This window comes from Phyllostomus discolor, chromosome 3, assembly GCF_004126475.2.
Source record: "Phyllostomus discolor isolate MPI-MPIP mPhyDis1 chromosome 3, mPhyDis1.pri.v3, whole genome shotgun sequence".
Lineage (NCBI taxonomy): Eukaryota > Metazoa > Chordata > Mammalia > Chiroptera > Phyllostomidae > Phyllostomus > Phyllostomus discolor.
In genome coordinates this window covers 180352196-180378187 of record NC_040905.2, presented here as the reverse complement: position 1 = coordinate 180378187, position 25992 = coordinate 180352196, and the positions used below count along the sequence as shown (strand labels likewise).

At 40.7% G+C, this 25992-nt stretch overlaps 1 protein-coding gene and 1 pseudogene across 8 annotated transcripts in view; both read left to right on the top strand.

Moving 5' to 3' along the window:
• Positions 1-2305: 2305 nt before the first annotated feature.
• Positions 2306-3048, top strand: LOC114512395 (annotated as a pseudogene).
• Positions 3049-21786: 18738 nt separating this feature from the next.
• Positions 21787-25992, top strand: part of TUT7 (terminal uridylyl transferase 7) — a 52593-nt gene continuing 48387 nt past the window's right edge. For 4 of the 8 annotated variants that reach the window (XM_036021803.1, XM_036021804.1, XM_028507256.2 and 1 more), the window contains exons 1-2: positions 21810-21948; positions 23104-23654. In XM_036021803.1, coding sequence (XP_035877696.1) covers positions 23135-23654 — 520 coding nt within the window. In that variant the 5' untranslated portion in view covers positions 21810-21948; positions 23104-23134. Of the gene's footprint in view, positions 22263-22331; positions 22593-23103; positions 23655-25992 lie in introns of those variants that run through there. The other 4 variants (XM_028507263.2, XM_028507273.2, XM_036021802.1 and 1 more) reach the window with 4 other exon arrangements.

Below are 25992 nucleotides of genomic sequence, written 5' to 3'. Positions count from 1 at the left end.
GAAAAGAAAGCCTCATAACTTCTGGCTGTAACCCAGTAGGGATTGGGATGGTGGAAGACACTGCCAGAGAGTCCAGAAGTACACAAACCCACCCACCCTGGGAACCACAACCAGGACAGTAGCTGAAGGGGCGCCAGTTGCACACGGGAAGTGGATGAAGCGACTGGAAATGGGGCAAGGACCAGGTAAGTCCCTAGAAGTCAGCCAGCAGTAGCACTGCCACCTCTTCGACCCCTCCCACACACACAGAGCCACAGTTGCCCTGACCTGGTGAATACCCAAGGCTCTGCCCCATATGACTTAACAGGTGCACTAAAATGGAATCAAAGAGGCTCTACCTAATACATAGACACAGGGAGGCTGCTAAAAATCAGGAGACAAAGAAATATGGCCCCCCAAATGAAGGAATAGAACAGAACCCCAGAAAAAGAACTAAGTGATGTGGAGATAGCCAACCTGTCAGATGCAGAGTTCAAAATACTTGTGGTCGGTATGCTCAAAGCTCTCACTGAATATGGCAAAAGCAATAAGGGAAGAAATAAAAGCTCTACTGAGGAAAATAAAGAAAAATCCACAGGATACCAACAGTAAAGGGAAGGAAGCCAGGATTCAAATCAATGATTTGGAACATAAAGAAGAAATAAATATTCAACCAAAACAAAATGAAGAAACAAGAATTCAAAAAAATGAGGAGGGTTTAAGAAGACTCTGGGACATCTCCAAAAGGGCCAGCATCTGATGCCAGAAGGAAAAGAGGTAGATCAAGAAATTGAAAACTTATTTGAAGAAATAATGAAAGAAAACTTCTCAAATTTGGCAAAGAAAATAGACATACAAACCCAGGAAGCACAGAGAGACTCAAACAAGTTGGACCCAAAGAGGTCCACATGAAGACACATTATAATTAAAATGTCAAAGATTAAAGATAAGAGAGAATCTTAAAAGCAGCAAGAGAAAGGCAGAGAGTTACCTACAAAGGAGTTCCCATAAGACTATCAGCTGATTTCTCAGAAAAAACTTTGTGGGCAAGAAGGGATTGGCAGGAATTAGTCAAAGTGATGAAAAGGAAGGACCTACATCCAAGATGACTCTAACCAGCAAAGGTATCATTTAGAATTGAAGGACAGATAAAGTGCTTCCCAGACAGGGAAAGCTAAAGGAGTTCATCATCACCAAATCCTTATTACATAAATGTTAAAAGGACTTATTTAGGAAAAAGAAGATCAAAACTATGAACATTAAAATGACAACCAACAGAACTATCAACGACCAAATCTTAAAAACAAAAACAAACAAAGCAAAACAACTAGAACAGGAATAGAATCATAGATAATGGAGATCATTTGGAGGGTTATCAGCTGGGAAAAAGAAGGGGGAGAATGGCAGAAAAGTTTCAGGGATTTAGAGGCATAATTGGTTAGGTACAGAACAGACAGGGAGATGTTAAGAACAGTAAAGGCCATGGAGAAGCCAAAGAATTTACATGCATAACCCATGGATATTAAACTAAGGGTGGGGTTGGGGGAGGTTGCTGGAGGGAATGGGCATACCTGAAGGAGAGGGGCAAAGGGGGAAAAACTGGGACAACTGTAATGGCACAATCAATAAAATGTACTTTTTTTTTAAGAAAAACCATTCTCTCTTTCCAAGCCAACAGTGACATGTCCTAGATTGTTCTAAAAGGAGCAGCTGCACTCGAACATATAAGAGCAGATGATTCAAAGACTCCCTGACAACTGCACATAATGACAAATGCCAAGGCAGAACATCTGTATTCTGAGTCACCCCATGTTTCTAGAAAGGAGGTCATTAGCCCTCCTGCAGCATAAACCTTTCTGATCTTCCAGCAGGTTCCAGAATTCGTCCACAGTGTGCTGTATCCTGAGACTGCAGCCGACCCCCTCTCTACTCTCACACAAACTCAACATATTTTGAAGTCATCTTAATTATCAACTGCCTGCAGCCAGGAGTTTTAAAGTCTGCGTTTTGAATAATGACTATGCAAAAGCAATGTGTGTGTATGTTTAGCAGGGAGAAGGAAGTAAATAACCTTTAAAATCCCATTAATGGTTTCTGTTCCTCTTGTGCCTAGAATGATACAAATTCAGAAATACTGCCTTTTGTGGGAAAACATCCTAGGAAAAAGTGAAAAGGGAAGCAGATTTTTTTTCTAGAAAACTATAAAAACAGTTATTCCAAAGGAGCTGGTTGAGGCTTTTTGATTAATGAGTAACAAAAAGATGCTGACAAAAGAAAAGCAGGGCATTGATGAATGAAATTGAAAGTTAAGGCAGCTTTTGCATCTCAGCCACCAACATGCCATCCAGACTGAGGAAGACCAGAACTTCAGGGCCATGTGAGCCACAGTCATGGCCACTTGGGAAAGTACAGGAAGCCCCTGGGAGGTCAAGGTAATACTGGTGGCTTGCATCATCACAGGATAACTTTGACAAGTATCGCCAGGTTACTTTGGGAAAAGTTGGTATGAGGCATTTCCACTTAAAAGGAACCAGAGCTTCTGCCCCGCTGTCGACCTGGATAAACCGTGGACCTTGGTCAGTGAGCAGACATGGGTAAACACCATCAAAAACAAGGCCGGAGCGGCTCCCGTCATTGATGTGGTGCGATCGGTCTACTCCAAAGTTCTGGGAAGGAATGCTCCCAAACGGCCTGTCCTTGTGAAGGCCACATTCTTCAGCAGAAGAGCTGAGAAGATCAAGAGTGTTGGTGGGGCCTGTGTGCCGGTAGCTTGAAGCCACACTGAGGGAAATTCATGAAATGCTCACAAGTGCTTTTGTCTTCTGGTCTGAGTGTAGGTTCTTTGGCACCTCTCTCTACCTGTGTGTCAGAAACCTGCAGGTTCTAGGAGTTAAAGGTATCAGGACCTGGGCTCCTCTGCCAACTGCCCTGAGAAAGAAAATGTGCAAGAGTTAGCACCAACACTTAGAGGCCTTGGCCTGTCACCTGACTTGAACTTCTCATTTATACAGTGAAAATGATAGCTGTTGGTGATATGTGTAGATAAATATAAAATAGTTGAAAGGCCAAGAAAATAAAAGTTAAGGCAGAGCCAAGTTCACCAACGTGCTTTTCGGAGTTCCTGTTTCTTCTTGTGTAACTCCTATGGAGAAACTTCATTGTTTATAGGGAGACATGTAAACATATCCGCTGACTTAACAAAACACAGGTTTTCATTCCTCACCCTCCCCACCCCCCCCCCCAGCAGCCATGGCAAATAGTCTGACATTTGGGCTCACAGCCTTGGTGTTGATCAGAGGTTCAATTTTGGCGATTCACAGCTGTGTGTCTTAGGACAAGCTTCCTAACCTAAGTCCCAGTTTCTGCACCTGTACGATGAGGATAATAGTCTGCCCACCTGTGTCAAAGGGCAGTTGTAAGTGATCATGAAATAATGCAGGTAACCGCCACGGTGCAGCTCCTGGCACACAAAACGTGCCCAGTGGCTGTTGTTGTAGAACGGGCTGGCAGTTTATTGTTGTCAATTCATCTAAATAAAAACTCACACTTATGAACACCTGGTACAGGACAGAACTGAAGCTCTCTGTCTGGGTAGGGGCACCAAAACCTCAAACTCTAAAGTGAAGGCCACATCATGTGAAATTCTTGCACAGGATAGCTCTGGGCAGAGGAATGCAACAAAACCTGGAAAACTGAAGATGGCAGAAGTACCCACTTTGAAAACTTAGACACATCAAGTGTCTGAGAAATGAGGATGGCATATTGAGGTCAGGGGTCCTTGAACTGGCTGGAGGTCCTACCTGGTGATCCCAGAAATTCAAGTGGTCTGTCCTGAGTCTGATTTTGCCCAAGTGTCCTCAGAGGAACTCTTGAGAATGTAATCATTTCTACTGTTTCGCCTGAGGGTAGGGATGGGAGAGAAGGGAGTGTCTGGAAGGGAATTTTAGAAGGGCCTACAACAGGACTGCAGTAGCAGAAATGCCTCTCAGGAAGTATACAGAGGTATTCCTTATTCACACTTCCTCTCACCCTCCCCTCCACTAATGCTCCCCAGATGGCATGGACTAGGGCACTGGATATCCTTCAAACTTGACCAGAAATTATCTCAGTCTAACACAACGTAATGAAACTGCTTCCTTTTATTATTAACTACTTTTACTAGCTGGTAGTAGAATTCGTCTTGCACAAGATCTATCTTTGCTGGGTCAGACCATCTGGGGAAGGAGAATACCTGTGGGGTCATGGATGTTGGCTGGTACCATGGCTTCTGCAAAATCACCCTGGGTGGGATGAGATGCATGAGACACTCTTGAAGTAGAAGAGGAAGAAGAACTGGAAGGGAGAAACAGAGAAGAAAGAAGAGTCAGTGGAATGATGGGTGGAGGTGTAGTGACAGAGGAAATAGCTCCTCAAATTCTCACCAAACTGCCAACCCATGAAGGCTTGGGAGTGGTTTTATGTCTGAATTGATAAGTTACAAAACAGAATATACATGCAGAAGTAGGAGCTAGAGAGCCGATGCAATCAAAAATCTACTAAAGGGTCAAAATGTCAAAAGCAGCTATGGAGAGGTGACGAGAAAACCGAGAGAAGATGCAAAGGTAAGCAAGTGGCCTGCCGAACACAGGAAAGTGCCTGTGCTTGTGCACGCATGCAGCCATGCACACCATCACCACTATCAATATTGGCTGAACTCCTACTATGTGCCAGGTACTGTGCTATGCTGTGAAACACCACGGTGAGCAAAGTCAGAGTTCTTGCTCTCCCGGTGCTTCCACGCTAGTGGGAGAGACAGACATTGATCAAGTAAGTGCACAAAAATTTGTGAAATTGCAGTTGGGAGAAGTGCTGTGAAGAAGGGGTACATGGTATTATGAGAGAACATAACAGAGAGATTGGCCCAGGCGGGGAGATCAGATCTTCCCGAATAAGTGATGCTTGATCTCAGCACTGAGAGATGAGGATACATTAACTGGGTAAAGAAAGGAGAGAAAATCAGCCCAGGAAGAAGAATATGTGTAAAGGCCCTTGATGGCAGGTTTGAGGACTGAAAGAAGGGAAACTGTGGCCAAGGCACAGACAGCCTAGGGAGAATGGGCAGCCTGCAGCTGGAAGGCCGGGAGGGGCCAGGCTCCTCGGGGACTGCAGACCACATGATGGAGCCAGTCTCTGTCCCGAGAGCAGTGGGAACTCACTGAAGGGAGATTGACAGGAACCCCCCACCCACCCAAAAAAGCCTCAAAATGGTAAATGAGACCCCTGTTTATACTTTATCCCCACTTTTCTCAGCATCTCCACTGACCGTCAATTTTGCTTAGCCTCAATAACTGAGCATGCCCAAAATCAGAAAGAAAAAAAATTTTAAACATTGTTAACTTAGTAATTTCATTTAAATAAACAGTATTTTTAAATGAATTTTCCATCACCACACAAGAAAAACCCTAAATTTTGACCCACCATTGAAACAAATGCCCAGTGTATAAATTCATAATTTGGTATTTGATCTTTAGTTACTTTTAAAAATATTGGATTAGGAGTCAAACAGCCTAAGATCTAATTCTGACTCTGTCACTCACTAGTCACATCATCTTGAGTAAATCCCCAAACCTTCATTGGTCTCAGTTTCCTCATCTATAAATAGGAATAATAAATTTTCCTAACAGACCCTACAAAATTAGAGAGCCTTCTGTAATAGAGCAAAACAGCAAATAACAATATTATTATTAACCTTTCTCTAAATTGCAGAGGCAAATACACAACATATTCCATTCAGATAATGTTTCTTTAACTTCACATATCAAACTCTTTTGCAATACTGTTACAAAACAATGCTTAATCTTGAAAGTCACTGCCCTCTAACACATTATAAAACTACATCTTGTGTACATAAAACCACCCAGAGGGAGAGTCTTTGATTAGGAAATTTTTGTTTCATTTTATTTGAGCACATTGAAAGATTCAGTTCAAGTATTATCACCAATGTTTTATATCTACTTTTAAAAGGAAAAGGATATATGAAATATGCCCAGCTCCTAAAAAGAGAAGTGCATGTTAAAACTATTATAATATGCTATATCCTACCCATCACATTGGCAAGATGTCAGCTCTTGAAGAAACAGTCTGCTGAACAGATTTTGAGAGAAAATGAACACTCTCAGTCACTACTGGTGGGTACAAAATGGTACAATTCCTATGGCAGGGAATTAGGCAATATCTAGCAAAACTACATATGCATTTACCCTTTGGCCTAGAAATCCCACTCCTAGAAATTTACCCTGAAAATACACCTCTAACAATACAAGAAAACACATGCATGAGGTTGTTCACTGCAGCATTATTTATAACTGCAAAATACTGGAAACACCCTACAGGCCCATATGTAGGAGTTTGGTTGAATAAACTACGGTACATTTATTTAATAGAGTACTAAACAGCTGGAAAATTAAAAAGTGCAAAACATTTCTACAAAATAACATAAACTGATTCTCAGAATATATTATTATTAAGTGAAAAAAATGGAAGCATGCTACATTTCATATATATTTTACATACATTTATCCACTTATTTTTACAAAGAAGAAACAGAAAAGTTAACCAAAAAAACAAATGAATTTGGTTACCTATGGTGGCTGGGGCAATGGAAAAAAAAAGGAGATGGAAAGGGGAACTATGCAACTACAATGTTTTATATAGTTTTGGGTTTTGAACCATATTATTAGCATTTTACATATTAAAAAAAATTAAGTCAACAAGATGGGGGTGGGGGTAGAAAGACCTGAAAGTGAAAGAAATAAAATTGATTTTAAACACAACTGCAAAGAAAAAAAGAGTCCAAAAAACATTTGAACCTATAGTATTCTGACTATCCACTTTCAGTGAGATATATTCTAAGGACAAAAAAAATAACTTGAACTTGGTAGGCTTGTTTTTGGTAGTGATGGCAATTGCAGGACTGGGCAAATGAGTAAATATATCACTGGTGTTTTGAGGAAGCAGGGAGTTACTTGTGGAAGAACAAGGACACAAAAATGGAACAGCATGAGAGAAAGGACCCTATACTACTGAACTGGGTATCAATCAGAGCTATCATTATGAACCAATGGTTTTTTAAACATGCTTCCTAGTTGTGTCTGTGGAGAGGACCTAAAAGCAATTTCAGCCAAGATCAGTGAGTACACATGGCACCCAGGTCTTGCTTTCCAAACACCATTTCCCAAGCCCTTTGGGAAAATGCCTAATTTCAAGGTGCACCTGGAACATCTTGTGCCAGAAATCAAGGAAGTGCTCAAAACTGAGGTAGATATGTCAAGATGATACAACCAGTTTAAGGGGCTGCTACTTGCCAAATTTGGGACAAACTGAGCATCAAAAAAGATGATAGGAACAGATTATAACACACCTAATAAAATAGAATCCATGACCACACTGGTATTTTTAAAAATTTTTTAAATTTGGAGAAAGCCAAAGATAGAAGAATGCCAACTAGTAAACATAGAAGGGATGATAGAAATAGAAAATACAACTAACATAGTAATATTTGATTTCAGGAGTGAATCATCATTGAATACTAAAACCACTGGGAGAAAGATGGGGAACAGAATATTCACACAGCCCAAAGTATCACATCCCATGTTATTTATTAATTTCAAAGTGGGAAAAGGGAATCTTTATGATGAGGAAATATGTTAGCTAGTACCTTAACCAAAAGATCAAACTTACCTTCATTAAAACAACATTTTTGGCCCTGGCTGGTGTAGTTCAGTGGATTGAGTGCCAGCCTGTGAACTGAAAGGTTGCTGGTTCAATACCCAGGCAGGGCACATGCCTGGGTTGTGGGCCAGGTCCCCAGTTGGGGCCATGCAAGAGGCAACCAACTGGTGTTTTTCTCCCTCTCTTTCTCCCTCCCTTCCCATCTCTCTAAAAATAAATAAATGAAATCTTTGGGGAAAAAACACACTGTCACATTATATGTCCTCTGTTGTGATACAACATCACCTATGTAGTATCCCTGTCCAAAAAAAACCACATTTAACTGAAGTCTCATCATGGGGAAACAATCAGACAACTGCAAAAGAATGGGCCTGGGCTCTTTCAAAATGTCAATATCATGAGTGAAAAAAAAAGCGGGCAACCTGTGTTATATTAAAGAACACTACAAAACATGAAAATAAGTGCAATGTATGGATCTTGTTCAAATCTTGAGTAGAAAAAATTGTGTTAAGTTAAAAAGTATACCACTATTGGGACAGCTGCAGAAATTTAGACATGAACTGCCTATTAGAAAATAGCACTGTGTCAGTATTAAATGTCCAAATGTCCTGAGTGTGATCATTGCATTTGTGGCTATACAGGAAAATACTCTCATTTCTAAGAGATACATAGTGAGGGTATGCAACCATCAAATGGTTCCGCTAAAAAATACACATGTTCACAGAGGGATTTAAGGAAGAAAAGGTGAAAAAAATGTGAAAAGTGATGAATTATGTAAATAGAATATGGATGTTCATTGTATATTTCTTATCAATTTTCTGTAGGTTTTACATCTTTCAAAATACAACATGGGGGAGGGAGGAGAAACGGGAGCTGTTTACACAGTCACTGCCAGAAGACAGCATAGCTGGACAATCTGATACGCAGTAAATGCTCTTCAGCAGGCTGAATGCTCCAGGAGTTATCGAAGATAGCCAATTTGGGGAACATAATCAATTAATTAATTACAGAACAGTGTTTCAGTGTATATCCCAAATATTGCCTGGGGTTGGCGTTGGTGGTATAGTGGTGGGCATAGCTGCCTTCCAAATATTGCCTGGGACACACTGTGCTTTACCTGGCAGCCCCTACCCTGAGAGGTACTTTGGCCTATTTCACACCCAAGGGTCAAGGCACACCAGTTTAGAAACTGGACAGTTCAAGGTCAGGGCCATTTATATTCTTAATTACTATATTTACTTAATCAAATTCTATTCTGTTTTCTTTAATGAAGACTATTCTTCAAACCATAATTTCTCCCTAGAAACCATATTTTCTCCCTAAATTGATATAACCCTAATTTAGGCTGTTTTCTCTCACTGAATTTTAAACCTTTCTCCAGCTCCTACCACCTTTGATTTCTAAGTTCAGTGGAACATTGGTTCTGGAACTTAGCTCCTGAAAACTGTTCCGGAAGCAATCTGTTGTCGCCTGAGACATGTGACTGATCGTACTGGTATCAGCACGTAAGGGTTATCAGGTAGAGAAAATCAAGACCCAAAGTTTTGTTAGACAGCCAAGACATTGTCAAGAACTGAACTGTTTGAGAACCAAGACAGTTCAGAAGTTGTTCAGGGAAAAAAGTCTTGATTGTCTAACAAAACTCCGGGCCTTGATTCTCTCTACCCGAAAACCCTTTCATGCTCATACCTGTATGATCAGCCACGTCTCTCAGGTGACAAAGGAGATTCGGTTTCTGAACAAATCGCTTCTCAGTTTTCCGGAGTGAGTTAAGTTCGAGAACCGAGGTTCCCCCATACTTCACTTTTCCCATCCCTTGCACTACCTTTTCCTCTTCTCAACTTCTACCTCTTGGCTCAGGAGAGAACAGTTCCAAAACAGCAGATGATAGAGGGATTGCTTCTGGAAACTCGAGTCACTGTGTTAACCTCACTGAACACCATTAAATGCTTTGGCCTAGGCTGATCCTCTCCTCCTACAAGAATCCCTGGATGTCTTGATGTAGCCTTTTTGATACAGCCTCCATCCATAAGGCCAGAACATCCCAGATAAAGATTTACCTGTTACACTTTCTTTAATTCCCTCTTAGCACTAAAGCCCTAAAGCACCCCCTCTTATTTTTTGTTCTTCTTTATCAGCTTCTCTTATTTTTCTTAATGTTTAAATGTTGGACAGGCTCAGTGTTTAATCCTGGGCATTTTCTCTTTTTTCTGTTAGGTCTAATGCTTCTCAACGTTCAATCAAATATATATCATCTTCATAGCTTATTTCCATCTCTATAACTTTAATAATTTTCTTTAAATTGATTTTTAATTCAAATATTTTAAAAGGAAATTTTATATTACAACTATAAATGAAAATTTCATATGGTAGATTGAAAATTTTTAAATTTTAAATCCAAAAACATTTAATTTTTAATGTACATTTAAAATAATCAATAAAAACAAATCATTATAAATACATAAACTTATAAAGACACACCCCCAAAAATGAGCTACTCAATGAGAAGAAATGAACTGTTCGTGGTCAGTCAAGAATAGTGGAGCCCAGGCCCTGACTGGTATGCTCAGTGGGTTGAGCATAAAGCAAAATTCCATAAAGCATAAAGCAGGCATAAAGCATCATTCCATAAAGCAAAAGGTCACTGGTTTGATTCCCAGTCAGGGCACATGCCTGGGTTGCAGGCCAGGTCCCCAGTTGGGGGCATGCAAGAGGCAACCCATCAATGTTTCTATCACTCTCTTTCTCCATCCCTTCCTCCTCTCTCTACAGTAAATAAAATCTTTTTTTAAAAAATCATGGAGCTCAGGGTGGTGAGGTTCAGTTGGTTGGAGCATCACCCTGTAGCCAAAGGCTTTTGGGTTAAATTTCTGATCAGGGCACTTACTAGGTTGTGGGTCTGGTCCCTGATTTGGGTATATACAATCCCCAGCCCTGGCATGATAGAAGGCAACCAATTGATGCTTCTCTCTTACAACAATGTTTCTCTCACTTCCTTCCACTCCCCCCCCACCAAAAAAGCAATGAAAAAATTGAAAAAAAAATTGTGGGTACTTGACTTCACATTCCTTGTCCCTGGCTTACAGTTAGGGAAACTGATACCCAGGAGAAAAGATAACTTGCCCAAGATCAAAGAAAAACAGAAGCAGAGCCCAGGACCACCAAGTCCCAGCTTCAGAGGGTGGTCTCAGAGAGGGAGAACTCAGAAAGAAACAGTGGCTCTCTGGGGCGTGAGGTGTTAAAGAACAAAATTCAACTGAGTAAATCTGAAGATCTAACACTTTATTAAGTGATTAATTAGGCAGCATCCCACCTAGCAACTAGAAGGACACTGAAAGAGTTGTACATAAGGTTTTTATAGGCAGAAAGGGGGTGGGGCAAAAAAGGTAAAAGAGTAGATTATTTCAAAAAGAATAAAAAAAGAATAGATTACTTCAGGCCAGCTCATCTTCCTTCAGGCAGTGGGGTCTTATCAAGCAGGTTACTTCACTAAGCTTCATCAGGAAATTCCAGACTGATTGGTTTAAAATTCCACTCCTGGGAGAGGTTGAAACTGTAATTAGGTTAGGTATTAAGTCTTGGTGGAGCTTACCACAACTGACTCCATTTGAGTATGCTGTTTCTTTTTAACAACCTCCTCCTTTTGGTTGAACTCTTGGCCTGAGATGTGATCAAAATTAACACATTAGAGCACTCTCAACTACCACTTTGTAGTTCTTTTAGCTTTTTCTGATACTCTCTGTGGTAGTCACAAGTTTTGTTTAACCCCTGTAATATTCACAGGTCACACAGTTTCAGGTTCATATTCCTTAAATTGGCCTTTTCTTCATTCCCTTTTCGACATTCCAGTCTTTGGGAGATCATTTGCTTGGCAGTGACTGCAAATGTGCATTTAACGTATTTGAGAGGATAAAATGCTCCAAGGAGAGCATGGTGATACCAAGAAGCAGGGTAACCATTTTCAATGTTTGGGGTCCACTTGAGAGTCATAGTCCCGAAGACCCACAGCAATCAAAGAAAGACCCCAACTGAAGGATGACACCCTTAAACCAAATGGCTTGCTGAGTGTTCTTTTAACACTGAGTTTCAACTTCCCCACAAGTGCTAACCGAGGTACAGCAGGTGGTTTTGGCCACAGCACAGATGTCTCCTTGCCTAGTGAAAAGCTAATCAAGGACTGTCCTATTATGAAAAACAACTTAGGCCAGAGTCTAAGGATCTTTGCTGGACAGTTAATGCCTTGGTAATGAAATCCACGATGCCTCCAAGAGTTAAGGAGAGATTTCTGACCATATTTCCATTTGTATCTATTCCTAACCAGGAAAATATGACCCTGCCAAAGGAATTCCTGAATTACGAATTTCTCCCGGCAGGTCCTTTCTAGAATAGTTAGGAGCACAGTTAGATAATCTAAGAGGCTCTGCTCAATACTGTTGGACACAATTGTCCATTCAAGCCAGCAGTCAGCTAGGTTTTCTCCTAACCTGAAATAAAAAGTTGCTTTAAATTCCAGAGACTACCTCCAGCAATAACCTGGGAGATAAAAGATGATGGAGTATCTTCCCAGACCAATGCTGAAGAAAGGAAAAAGAAAGCGTTTCCTGTTTAGCTAAAGTAGAAAGTCTTTTATCTGGCATCTTGGGCAGAAGCAGTCTACATGGATGTCAGCTACTTCTCTTCCTCACCAATTTGATTTGAGTGTTTCCAGCATTTGTAGAGGATCACATGACACACGGAGCCTTCTTTAGCTGCGAGATGCATACCCAAGGCTCCACGCCATCTAGTTTGGCAGCAGTGTCAGTGGTCAGGGAGCTTGGCAAGGTCCCTTTCAATGGGGCTCAAAGGCTATCCTATGGTGGTGTTTCCAGAGCACCAGTCACCACGCTCTTGCCTGTAACCAACCCACAGGATACCTTGAACCTGGTCATAGAAAGCACCTTTAAGCTGTTAATGATAGGCTTGCACATAACACATTAAAGACTTCAGTAGTTGCTCATACTAGAATAAGACAAGGGATCAGCAGAAGGTTATACTCCAGCAGACACTGTCTACCAGTAACTATCTCATAGGAGTAAAAACACATTTTCTAACAGCTCCTTTGCTGCTGTTAGGGCAACAGCCTCATGGCAGGGAAAGGCTTCAACCCATCCAGAAAACACACACACAACAATAAGAACATATTGCTAACCCACACTGAGTGGCAGTTGAATGAAGTCCGGTTGCAGGTGCTCAAAGCATTCAGAGGGAGCAGGTCTGAGGCCTCTTAGGACAAAACCATCTTTCTTAAATCCACTGTGGTGGGTGAAGGAATGCAAAAACCTGAAAAATGCATTTTGCCAGGGAGCCAGGTAGACCCAAGCTGACATTTTCCATTTCTCAACTATTTGCTCAACTTACAGCCATTGTTTACCCATCTTGATTTCTCTGATTTAGGAGCAGATTGGTGCCATGTTACAAGGACATCGGGATGGAAAAAATCTGGCAATGGAGGGTCATTTTTGCAGAAGCAGAACGGACTTCATTCAGGTACCACAGTCTTTACAGATTTTGTGGTTGCTGCCTTTGCACTGCAGTCAGCCAGGGCATTTCCCTGATACACTCAGTGCTTTTAGTGAGCCTCAGTCTTTGACAATAATAATTTCAGAAGATAAGACAATAGTAGTAAGTTTGCCCATTGTTAAAATCTAATTAGAATTCATAAGGGAACTGACAAGGAAATTTGGTTATTTTGTGATGTAACAGTCTAACATAATAACTATATTTATAAGTGATAATATAATACCAGGGCACACCATATTTTTAGGAATTTTATACAATTTCTAAAACAACTTATATTAGCCCATACAATATAACCTAAGAAGGTTTATCATCTCTCATTTGATAATGCTTCCCATGTAATTTCATATACCAGATAAGTCTAATTAGTTTAATAGGTCCCTTTTTATGAGGAGAGAAACAAATCCTTTGAGAGTTTCCGGGGGCACTCCAAGAAATTTCAAAGTTGGTGTGAGGTGAAAAAACTTTATTTAGAATTTGATTCTTGAGAATTTTGTCAAAAATATCAAAAGGCTCTAAAACACTTAAATAGGAACCAGAGATTATTATGAAACAATACTGGATTACCTATTTGACCTAAGTGACATACAAGTTTCAAACACAAACACAGGAGGTTAGTACTTACTATTGAGAAGATTCAGTTTTCCTAAGTAATCAAAGACCTGATTAAGACAACACAAAACACAGGACATTATTTTGATAAAACACAAACCCTCTGCATTCTAAGAAGATTACATGAAAAGGAAAAGACTTTTTACACTCTCTTACCAGGAGCAGGCCAACAGCCCACAAAAACTTCTTCCTTTTAGCAGATGAATGAAAATCCTTTTAGCAGATGCACAAAAAAATTGTTTGGGTACACATTTGATATTAAAGCTTAATTTTTAAAACCATTTTAATAACAACTCAATTTTTAACCAGCTTGCACAAGTAAAATTCTCACTTTCTCTCTCTCTCTCTCATCAATCTTTTATTTACATTTAATTGATCCTTCATAACCAGAAGTTCTAGCTTAGACAAAATTAACTCTCATATCCCTTAATAAAAGTGCATCTTCATTCTTCATAACTTTCCTTAGCCAAAAACACATCCTACTTTCCTTATATATAGTCAACTCTTTTATTATTTCGAATAGCTTCAATTACATATATTGTAATTTTTATTCTTTGAAAACATTAATTTCCAGTAAAAACTAAGAAGTAAAATTTATGAACTATCTTATATATTAGCATTCTTTGGCTTGGCAAATTTATAAATATTTTTTATAATCTTTGGAAACATGCTTTCTCAAAGTAAACTGCTGAGTGTGGCACAAACCCTGTTTACTAACAGACCCAAATTTATCATTAGTTTCTCTGCAATCCAAAGCCAAAAATAAATAAACTTATGTGCTGGCGTGGATCCTGGCCAGCAGGGTCTGTGTGCTGTGGCCTCGAGAAACAAATACACACGGACTACAGAAATCCTGTGGAGAAGAGGGACAGCACGGCCACTCTCTAAGCGAGAGAGAGAGGGCCCCAGCCTCTATCTGGACAGCAATAACAGTGTTATTGCTTCTCTGTGTACATTACATCCAGGATGGTCCTCATTTGCTATGCATAGGTTTGCTTTGGGGGTTACTTTTTACAGATGACAAAGGAAAGAATGTTGCTAATTACTTCAAAGAGAAGGATGTTACAGATCAAGGGGAAAAGTGGTTGAACTGATTCCACTCCATACTTGGGAGGTTTAGCTCAGATTTTAGGAAGTCACAGTAAACAGTCGCTGCCTCAATTCAGGGTGAGGGAGTTTTAGCAAAAGCAAGGCTCATAGCAGCCTGGGTACAGACCTGATTCCCCACGGGAGAACCTATCCATGGGCATGGTTTTGTGTGCTGACTCACTCCCCACTGGCCTTTCTGAGTGGGGGCTAGCTACATTCCCACACCACTTGGATCAGCTCCCTATATTGTGCAACAATTAATGTTTCAGTATTTCTCTTATTTGAAAATGTTATAGATATTTAATAAATTTCCATCATTTAATTTAACTTAGCAAAATTTTAAGGTTTTGAGTTATCAAAAAGATCTGGGAAACTTATTTGAAAAGTTAACCTAAAAACTTATATCCTACTTACATTTATTTAATGTAATTGCTCTTAATAATTATGTTTTTCATAAGTAATAATTAGATTACTTATGAACATTTCATCATAACAAGTTATTTGTATTACCTATAAATTTTGCAACAGAGACATGAACTCATTTGACTAGTAAATCCAGGTAGAATAAAGTTGTTTACCTGTGTTATATTAAATGTTGATAATCTACAGTCATGTCCATTTTAATTAAACTAACAATGTAAGCTAATTTTTATTCATTACAGATTTTCTTAAATTATGTAAGCTTCAAAAAAATGGGTTAATCTTTATTTTTCTGCAAGTTTAGAATGCCCAATCCTTATAAACACTTGACTAGCCCAATTAAATAGAGCTCTTTAAGCAATAACCTCAAAAGGTAGAAAGATACCACATATTTACCACACACATATATAAATATGTATATATAAAAATATGTGTATACTGTATATATATGTACATATGTATACACACACACACAGAAAGACACAGAGAGCTTTGAGCCATGAAATATGTTCTCTATGCATTTCCGGGCATACTGGAAATTCTATGTGTCCTTGAAAAGAATCCAAGTGCCAAGGAAAACAGATGGCAAAGTAACCAGGAGATTGCCAATGGAGGAAAGTAGTGAACCATCCATGCTGAAAATAACCTGGGAGTTGAGGCTAGGTCTGAAAACGGATACACGAGGACATCAAGTGCCGGGTGGGTCCAAGTCAGCAACAGCGAAGCACTGGAGATGGACTAGACTGAGAGTTCTAACCATGAGTTCATGCGTCTCAGACCTCAGCATCAGACTGTGAGCAGTGAGGCAAAGAGAGATTGGGAAGACAAGAGAAGAAGACCACCAAAGAGCCTGTGGATGTGTATCCAGGGACACTTCTTTCCAGACCATCACATCTCCAGATGGCACGCAAGGGAAGTAGAGAAGGAAATATGGGGCATATGTCCAAAAGAGACCAAACCATCAAGGGTATAATTTAAATTAGAAAAGACTGAAATAAGTTAACCAGCAAGTCAAACCTTCCTCCTCATAGTTCCCAGAGGGGAGTGGACCCCAGAGTAAAATTTGGGGGGAGGGGGGAGTACATTCTCCTAAGCTGAGTTTTAAATTTTTAATTTTAGGACATTTGTTGCCTTTACCACATTTTTCAACACTTCAAAAACTGGGGCTATGTCTATTTTTCTTACATATCAGACACTCAACATTTGTTGAAAAAAATGAAATGAATAATTATAAATAAATGACTAATTCTAGAACAGCAAAGTCTAGGTTTTAATTATTAGAGTACACTAGCTCACAACTTTTCCTAAGATTTATTTTCCCTGAAACCATGCACTGGAAATAAAATTCTTTTACTTCACAAAACCTTAGGTTGTAAATATAAGGTCCTTTAGTAATTTAAACAAAGAGACTATTTGGCAAGCAGAAGCAGGAGGTTCCATTAGTCCTTTGCAATTCCTCAAGACACAGAAGTCAGAAAAGTCCAATCCAAGCTTGACCTGGTAGGCCTTTGAAAATCTGCACACACAGAGCTCCCCAATGGCCCCAGGAATGTTGTGTCCCTCCCAATACAACTGTTCTTCTTCTCTGTCCTCTGCCATCCATGGGGCAGATGAAGGAGCACCTTTGTCCTTGATATTCTGAATCTGACTGAAAGTTCTCTGGTCGAATATCAACATTCTAAATACATATTTTTCAATTTTCCCACTCATATTCTAATTTACAGGAAAGCCAAAATGTGTTCCAAAGTCTACAGACAAATGTCCTAGGTGTGGAGTGAACATTGTTGGCTGTTACCCATAATCACCTTTGTCCTTCCTAAAGGGACCCAGGTTTTATTCTGTATCCCATCTTCCCTCATGCAACTCAAGTGCCCCAAAGCAAGACAACTCTAACCCCTGGCTCCAAAGCCTGAGACATGGTTCTCAGCCGGCAGTGATATTGTCCTCCCAGGGACATTTGGTAATACCTGTGCATATTTTTTATTGTAACAACTAGTGGGGAAGCTTCTATTGGGTAGAGGCCAGGAACACTACTAAACATCCTGCCATGCAGAGGACAGCCCCCACAACAAAGACTTATCCAACCCCAAATGCCAATAGTTCTGAAGTAGAGAAACCCTAGTCTAAGGTTAATGGCGTTGACCTCACCAGGGACTGATTTAAGAAGACTTTGACCAAATTAAGGATACTAAGATGTAAAGTAAAGTTGGGTTGGGGGGTCTCATTGGGATTCTCTTGGTGGAGGTGTTGTGTCTCTTCATTAGCCTTATTTATAATCAGCCACATTTCACCTGCTATCAGCATGATGTTAAGGAGAGCCTGTACATCTGCCCAGTTTAGATGATGAATGGCAAAAATGGGAATGATAAAATCTGCCCAGTTTCTGAGGCTCCTCTCTGTATGAGGGGTTGGAATTTTTCTAATTCAGTAAGTCTGAAATGGAAAACAGAGTATGGGCCCAATAGTGGTCAGTGGGCTGGCCTTCCTGATTTACTCCACTTATAGGATATTGCCTCAAAGGGAACTGTCTTGCTCTGAATAGGGATGTTGGCTTGCCAAATTGGGTGCCCTGATGGGTCTTTGAGAGGGAGACCCTTCCCTCATCACACAGGGGTGGGGCCATTGGCTCTCTGGACCCTATTTCAGGAGTATTTAGCAGTGGGGTTGGTGACTGGGGAAGTCCTCCTGCTACTAATCCTGTGTCCCCTGGGTTCAGGGCATTAATGAGATTTATTTCATTTTCCTTCTCTTCCTGTGTCTTACTACCAGGGAGGAGTTTTGAGGCCATTTCACTTCTCTGCACCATCAAGAGGTTTTCTGCCCCTGGTGAAACCCTGTTAAGTAATGATATACATGCCTTGACATAGCAGATTTCATTCCATTGTCTCACCATTGGCAATACAGATCCAACTGCATGATGGTACAGTAATTTAGGAAACAATTTAGTGGCCATTCCCTCCCCTCCTTCCAATTCTAAAGTATATGTAGGCCACCCAGTATTACAATAAAGAACTAATTCCTCCTTAGACATTGGATCATGGCTGTACACAACCCAGTTCACTAAAATTCTACCTGGTAGGCTCTCTTCCAGGAGCCAACACAGAACAGCCCTATTGGTTCAGACATATAGGCCTAAAGCTATGACCAGAAAGATGCAGGCAAACTGGAAACATAGAAGGGAAACTCATTATTCCAAACGAGTGCTCACAACCAAGCCTTCTACCAACTGATCTTGCAATGGCCCCCCAAATTCAGCCAGTCCTCACCCAGACCCTGGTTCATGGCCCCCAAAACTGGGTGATCCTCACCCCTTCTTAGAGTTTGTCTCCTTTCCAGTTTTGTTCCTTCCATCTGCCAGGTGTTTTTAGGCAACCAGCGCCTCAAGCAGACGTACTGAGAAACTCCCAGACATTGGGAAATTCCACAGTCCCATCTGAGTTGCCATTGCTGTTACCGAACAGTAAGTGGGGTCCTGGTGCCTGCTGCCACCCTCTAGGCAAAATCCTGAAGGCGGAGGTTTGGTGAAAAAGGAAAGGAGCCTTTATTCAAAAGGTACATAATTTTGGAATAACAGCTTTCCACATGCACTAATCACTTAAGCCTATCGACTAAGGCTAAAGCCTTTTTTTTTTAAGATTTCATTTATTTATTTTTAGAGAAAAGGGAAGGGAGGAAGAAAGAGAGGGAGAGAAACATCAATGTGTAATACATTGATTGATTGTCTCTCACAAGTTCCCAACTGGGGGACTGGCCTGCAACCCAGGTATGTGGCCTGACCTTTCAGTTCTCAGGCCAGTACTCAATCCACTTAGACATACCAGCCAAGGCTAAAATCTTTAACTCTTGTGTTCCCCTGTCATTCCCCCAGTTTTCAAACACCCTACTCAGGGAGATAAGGCACATAAATCCAATTAGTGCCATTTGCCAACCACGCCCAAGGACAGATGAAGTTTAGGGAATAAATCTCATTTTGGCGTATCAGCATAAAACTAATGAATGTTCTGTTGAGATCCTCCCCCAAAGACCTCCCCTAAACTCCAGCCTTTAAAAATTCTAACACCAAAAGTCCCAACCTGTGCTCTCCCTCACAGGAGTATGACTTTGCCTTTCCCTCCCCCTTTTCTTCCCTCACAGGCATGCATCTCCTAAATTCTAAGGGACTCCACAAGGCTTACAACCAGGGAGCAGTAGGAAGCAGCAGCTTACCCCAGGCTAACCCGCTGCCCCTGTTCCCAAGGCCCCCTTTTCTCTGACTTCTTAGTGAGCCAAGGCAGCTCTGATCAGGCTCCCCTGTTGCTTCCAATATCATAAGCCATTCCTTGTTTCACTGTCCCATTTTAATAAACTTCCTCTAAAAATCACGTGGACTCCTGTTGTGAAAGCTTTCCTACACAAAGAGAAACCACAAACTACTGGCTTGCTCAAGGCCAGGTTCCTTTCCAGTAACAATAACCTGGCTCAGATTCTAACACAAGTTTTTTGGCTACAGTGTTGAGAATAGATGAGGAGAACAAACATAAAAGCTGATGATTGCAACAATGCAGTGAGGCCATGGTGGTGACTAACATCAGGTTGGGAGCAGTGGAAGTGGTGATGGGTCATTGGACTCTGGACGAAGGAGTCAATATAATTAGCTAATATGGTGGATAAAAGTCACTAAGGGAAAAAATTGTCTGACAAAGCTATGAACACAACTTTTGCGTTTCTGACCTCATGGCCCTACAGGAAAAATAGCATTGGCATGGGGTTTGTTAAAGGTTAGCTTGTGAACAGGTATCATAACATTAAACTTCTGGTTCAAGAGGAAAAGACTCATTGTAACGTATGGAGCAGTGTTAATGCCCTCTGAACCAAAAGCCCTGAAATTTTTGCTTCAGGTTGTTGGAAATATGTGTAGATGGAGAAACAATCACCACAAAGATTCTGAGAAACTCAGTAGTCCCTCCAGTAATGACAGCAACAAAAAACTAAACCAAACTTTTCAACTGGATTTTAAGGGTTCCAAGACCAATTTAAATTGCCACTGCAGTATATAATATGGAAAGAGGTACATTAACTATCAATATTCTTTGATTAATAATATAGAGAGCATCCCTGGCTGGTGTGGCTTAGTGGGTTGGACATCAGTCTACAAACGGATTCCATAGCCCTAGATAGCCTGTTGGATTTCCAGTCAGGACACATGCCTGGGTTGTGGGCCAGGTCACCGGTGCAAGAGGCGATCACTGTTCTCCTCCTCTCTTTTTCCCTCCCTTCCCTTCTCTCTGAAAAATAAAATCTTTTTAAAAAAATTACTCCACTGGGTGTGGGAAAGCTACTGTTCCACAATGCAATCATGTTCACCACAGTTTGGACTCCTCAAGACCATTATCTACCTGTCAAACAGATCACTGGCTTGATTCCTACGGGTTTTCAGAACCAGAGCATCTAGATATGGCATTATACAAAAGCTGTACCAACATGTTTTTAAAACACCTTCAGCACAAACATTGTTATTGTAGAAAAGACGTTGCCTCGTTAGGGTTTTGATTCCAAAGGTGCCATTTACTTCACCATAAATACTATTTCCCCACTTTAAATGGTGATATTTTCCTAGTGGAGCTGTTTTGAGGAAAATGATTTAATATTTATAAAGCCCCCAGACCAGTGCCTGGCAATGGCCAGTACATGTGTTCATAATTATTCCAAGACGAAGGCTCACCGAATCTCATGAATTTAAATTTAAATGTTGAAAGCAGAGAAATAAAAACTGTCATTTTCTCAACGCTCCAGGGTGTTTGCTAGTTCCAGGTATCCAATCTTCGTTCAAAAACTCGAGTACAAAATCTCCCGATCATCCTTTTAGAGTACACATATTCTTCAAAACTCCATCTTGTTTTTTGTGGTTTTTTTTTTTTAAGTAAAACTAATTACGGACACAATCGAAGAAAAAAGGCAAAGGATTTCCTATGACCATACTGAAAGTTGGGTGAACAGCGGATGTTTAAACGCTGGCATTTCTACAGGACAGGTAACTAAGACCTCCCTGAGACGTTAGTCATTCGGAATTACCAGAAAAATATTAAGAGCGCCACGAGGCCTCAGAACCAGGCTGCACTTGCCCTGGAAGCAACCTGGGGCATCCAGGAGCAAGCCGAGCTTCCGAGCCTAACGCGGCAGGCGACTGCGCCCGTTCTGAAAGGCTCCGCATCCCTCTCCGAGAACCAGATGTTTTCTCCCAACGCCTCCCCGCTGCTTTCACAGCCCAAGACAGCGAGGAGACCAAAGTGAGGTCAGCTCGGAGCGAGGAAGAACAGTGAACGGATTAACCCAGCCAGACTGCAGGCTCAAACTCTGAAGCGTTAGCTCACAGCCGCCGCGGCGGAAGTGGGCGGGGCGCTGTGGAAGGGGGCGGGGCAGCGGGCGGCCCTTCGGGAGGGGCGCGCGTTTCCGGCGTGAGCGGCGGAGTTCTCCAGCAGGGGCACCGGCGGCTCCCAATCGCGCACAATGAGACAGCTCTGAGCGCCGGAAGTAGGACCGAAGGAAAACACAGAGTGGGAGCCCAGCCGGGACAGAAAGAGGCGGAGGACCGCTGCGGAGGTGGTAAGTGTTTCAAGCGTCTTCTCCTGGCGTCCCTCCCAGACTCGTCCCTAGGCTTGGTCTCCGGTAGATTCTCTGGTTCCCAGACTAGAGGGCGGGCTCCGCCCAGGAGTTACGTTGGCTCCATCCACTGCCGGCCTCCTTGCCCCAGTTGCGGGGACCCTGAAGCCCCCAGGCCAGTGGGGACCGACCTCTCGAGTTCGAGTCCACATCTTCACCTGTGTCAGACACTGCAGAGGCAGAAGAAGGGATTTGGGTGAAGGCACTCGGCCTGGGCCCCCTATCCAGCTGGGGGGACCTCAGAACCCATCAAGGAGGTAGGTCACTTCCTGCTTCCTGGTACCAGCGGTGGCTTCGTGGCCAGGAGTATGGGGATGCTTCCTTTTTCTCCGCCTCCTGTCCCAAAGGGTGGAAACTGAAGCGGATCGGCGGTGGGGAGATCAGATGGGTATCGAGGAGGGAAAATTGCAGTTCGAGACAAAACCAAACTTGTTTGGGGCTGAAGAATGAGGACTTGGGGAGGATAGTTGGAGTTTTTGCTTAGTCGGAAATCTAGCCCCTTTGACTAAAGCGGAATCTTGGTTGGCAGCTTAGACCCTCCGTAGCCCAAGCGATCGAAGCCTGTCGTTCTGAATAGTGGTGGTGAGGTAAGCCGAGTCCCCTGGGTGCGCAGAAGGGACGGAAACGTGGAGTTCTGGGATGTACTACGTTCAGAGAAAGATTCGGTTGCTCTGTACGACACTTAAAAGTAATTGCCACTTTTTAAAAAAGACTGTTTCGGGAGTTTTCTAACAGTATAGGCTTGGGATGAAGATTTTTTTTTTTACGAGAAGTGCTTTTGTCAATATAGGTAAAAGCCTACTAACTTGGTATAAGTAACTTTTTTATACTACAGTTCTCAAGACTACAGGGAACTTATTTTATTCACAGATTTAATCATCATGTTAAATAATAAGTACTAATTTTCATGAAGAATGTCATAGGACTAAGCCTTCTAACTTGTAGTGTAATGCACCGATTATTGGAATGTGATAGAAATTAGGGGGGAAAGGAGTTTCTCATAGTCTTTTGAGCATCTATACATGTGTGATATTTTGTACACTTAATGTAATACCTTGTTACAGGTTGATTATTTTTCCCCAAAATGCTTTCTTTCAGGTGCAAAGTAAGAAAACTGAAGTCAAAGACCATGGGAGATGCAGCAAAACCTTATTTTGTGAAGCGTGCTAAAGACCGAGGGATTATAGATGATGAGGATTTTAGAAGGAGTCACCCTCAACAAGATTATTTGATAATGGATGATTATACTAAAGGCCATTGCAGTAAAATGGAAAAAGGCCTTCCCAAGAAAAAAATAACACCAGGAAACTATGGAAATACCCCTAGAAAAGGACCATATGCTGTTTCCAGCAATCCATATGCATTTAAAAATCCAATTTACAGTCAACCTGCTTGGATAAATGACAACCACAAAGATCAGAGTAAAAGGTGGCTATCTGATGAATTTGCTGGTAATTCAGAGAGTTGGAGAGAATACAAACAAGGACCTAGAATTCCTGTTATAAATCGACCAAGAAAAGACTCCTTTCAAGAAAGTGAAGATGGATATAGGTGGCAAGATGGAAGAGGCTGTAGGACTGTAAGACGACTATTTCATAAAGACCTGACAAGCCTAGAAACGATGTCAGAAGTGGAAGCCGGAAGCCACGGTAATGTGTTACAGCTTGTCAAGTTCCAACCCAAAGTTAGCAATGTCTTTTTCATCCAAATGAGCTATTATTTTCAGCAATGCCATTTATTAATTTTTTTGTAGTTTCTGCTTATTTAATGTGATTATTTTAAGGATTACAGTTGCAATATTTGGGCAATTTCAACACTTGTGTGTATATTGGTCCCTTTAAGAGTTTTCTTTGCCACAAGGCTTATTTTACTTTAGTAAGATGCACCATATTTCCTATTGGTGGTTTTTACAGAAGAGGGTGATCATATTCTCCTGGAGACTGTATTATAATATCTGAGTAGTGTGTATATAATCTCTAAATTATGTATCACAGTTCTGTATTTATAAAATGAATGGGACCATAATATAAATGACAGAATATGAAACTTAAAATAATCTTATTCAATGTAAAAGCACAATATAGGCTACATATATCTCTGGCCACAGAGGGATCAGAGGGTAGTCCAAGATTTTCTCTTTCTGCAGAGTGAACATGACAGACAGGTTGAGAGATACTAAGTTTAGAAAGTCAAAAGTACAGATTAAAGCTTTGCCTTTTAGATTCAGTAAAACAAAAACCCTTTTCTGAGTGCCCTACATGCTTGATAATAACTGCTTCCAAGTGATTATACATTTTTCTAAAAGGTGAATAGATTTTGTCTATGTAGCAGTGATATCTATACATAGGAAAATTGTTACTTTCTAATGAACAATAACTACAGAAATGAAGTAAAGTCATAAATTTGAAGGAAAAATAAAACAGTAATATTTAGTCTGAAAATACAAAGTATGCATAGAAAATTCTACTTGGAAAAATGGGCTTTTGCCTTTGTTGGCTTGCAGGCCTGTTTTTTAATGGCCATATAGAATGGGTTGCAAACTGACCAACATATTTAAAAGGTTTTTTCCCCCCATTCAAATGCATTTAGGCAATGTTGGTGCTTTTTAGGCCTCCAGAAGCCTCTTTTCTTCATGTTATATCACAATGGTCAGTGTGTGTGTGTGTGTGTGTGTGTGTGTGTGTAGATATATATTCTGTTGGACATTTGTGACCTGGACCTTTAGAAGACTTAGAAAGGAAAAAGTCATGTTCTATCTTTAGAGAGACTTATGAAAATATCACATGGGAGAAAAGGTGTTATTTTATGTTTTTAAAAATAAGAAAAGCAAAAGAAAATGCTCTGACTCAAATAGCCGAAACAGAATGAGGTATTAGAAAGGAATCAAAGAGTAGGAAGAGATAAAACCTCAGCTTCGTAAATCTTTAAGCTATAAACAGCTTGGAGGAATTGTCTAATGCAGTTCTCTGTTATGACATATAAAAGGGAGAGTCACAGTTTTACAAAGCAGGCAGCTGTGGCTCAGAGAGGTTAAGTTTATGCAGACTTGTTTATGTAGAATGGTAGATGAGGAAGTGGAACTGAAGTTGTGGACTTTGCTGTTCTGGCTCTTGACTAGTCACTACACCTGGAAATCTGCTCAAGAGTTTGCAACCAGAAAGATATTAAAGGAACTGTTTACATACCAAAAATCTCTTATATATATTTTTGTTTAGTCTTAAAAGAAGTAGATTTTAAGGGTTTTGAATAGGAAATACACCTTGACTATCTTTTTATTGAAAACAGTCAGAAAGCTCCCTTGTTTTCTCTGTATGAAATACAGTTGTGGGTGTTCACAAATGCTAAATGAAGGACTTTTCGGTCTCTGTCCCTTGAAAATCTTCATACAGAAAATATTAAGCTTTGGTATAACATTGCTTACTGTAGAGAGAAATTTAAAGTATAAACTTTGTATTGCACTTGGAGATTCCTAAAAAGGATCTCATTAAAGGAACTGAAAATTTTCTTGAAAATGTCTTAATAAAGGATGATCTTATTAAATGATGTGAATTGCTTTATTTTTAATACTGTTTTTCGGTTTTCCATTACCACTTGTGTTTTATCCATCAAATATCCTAGATTGCCAATGTGTAGTGTATTTGGGACATTGCCATTAATGATCTTAGCTGGAAAACAACCACTCAAATACACATCTTTTGTGAACAGAACAGTGGTCCATATGCAAATAAAATATGGAAACTTTGAATACTGTATATAGAGAATTCATATTACAAAAAAAATCTGGGATAAGCCAGGTAGTCTCCTACCCAGTAATTATGGGAATTCTGTAGCGACACCCAGCTTTGACTTCCAGGATCTCCAGCTGCAAGATTTTATTTGATCATTTTTGCTGTGCAGGCCTGTGAGTCTTGGTTCAGAAGGTTATATTGCCTTATCAGTTCTGATCTGTTCTAGATGTCAGTGGGTATGCTACAAGAAGGGATTTTA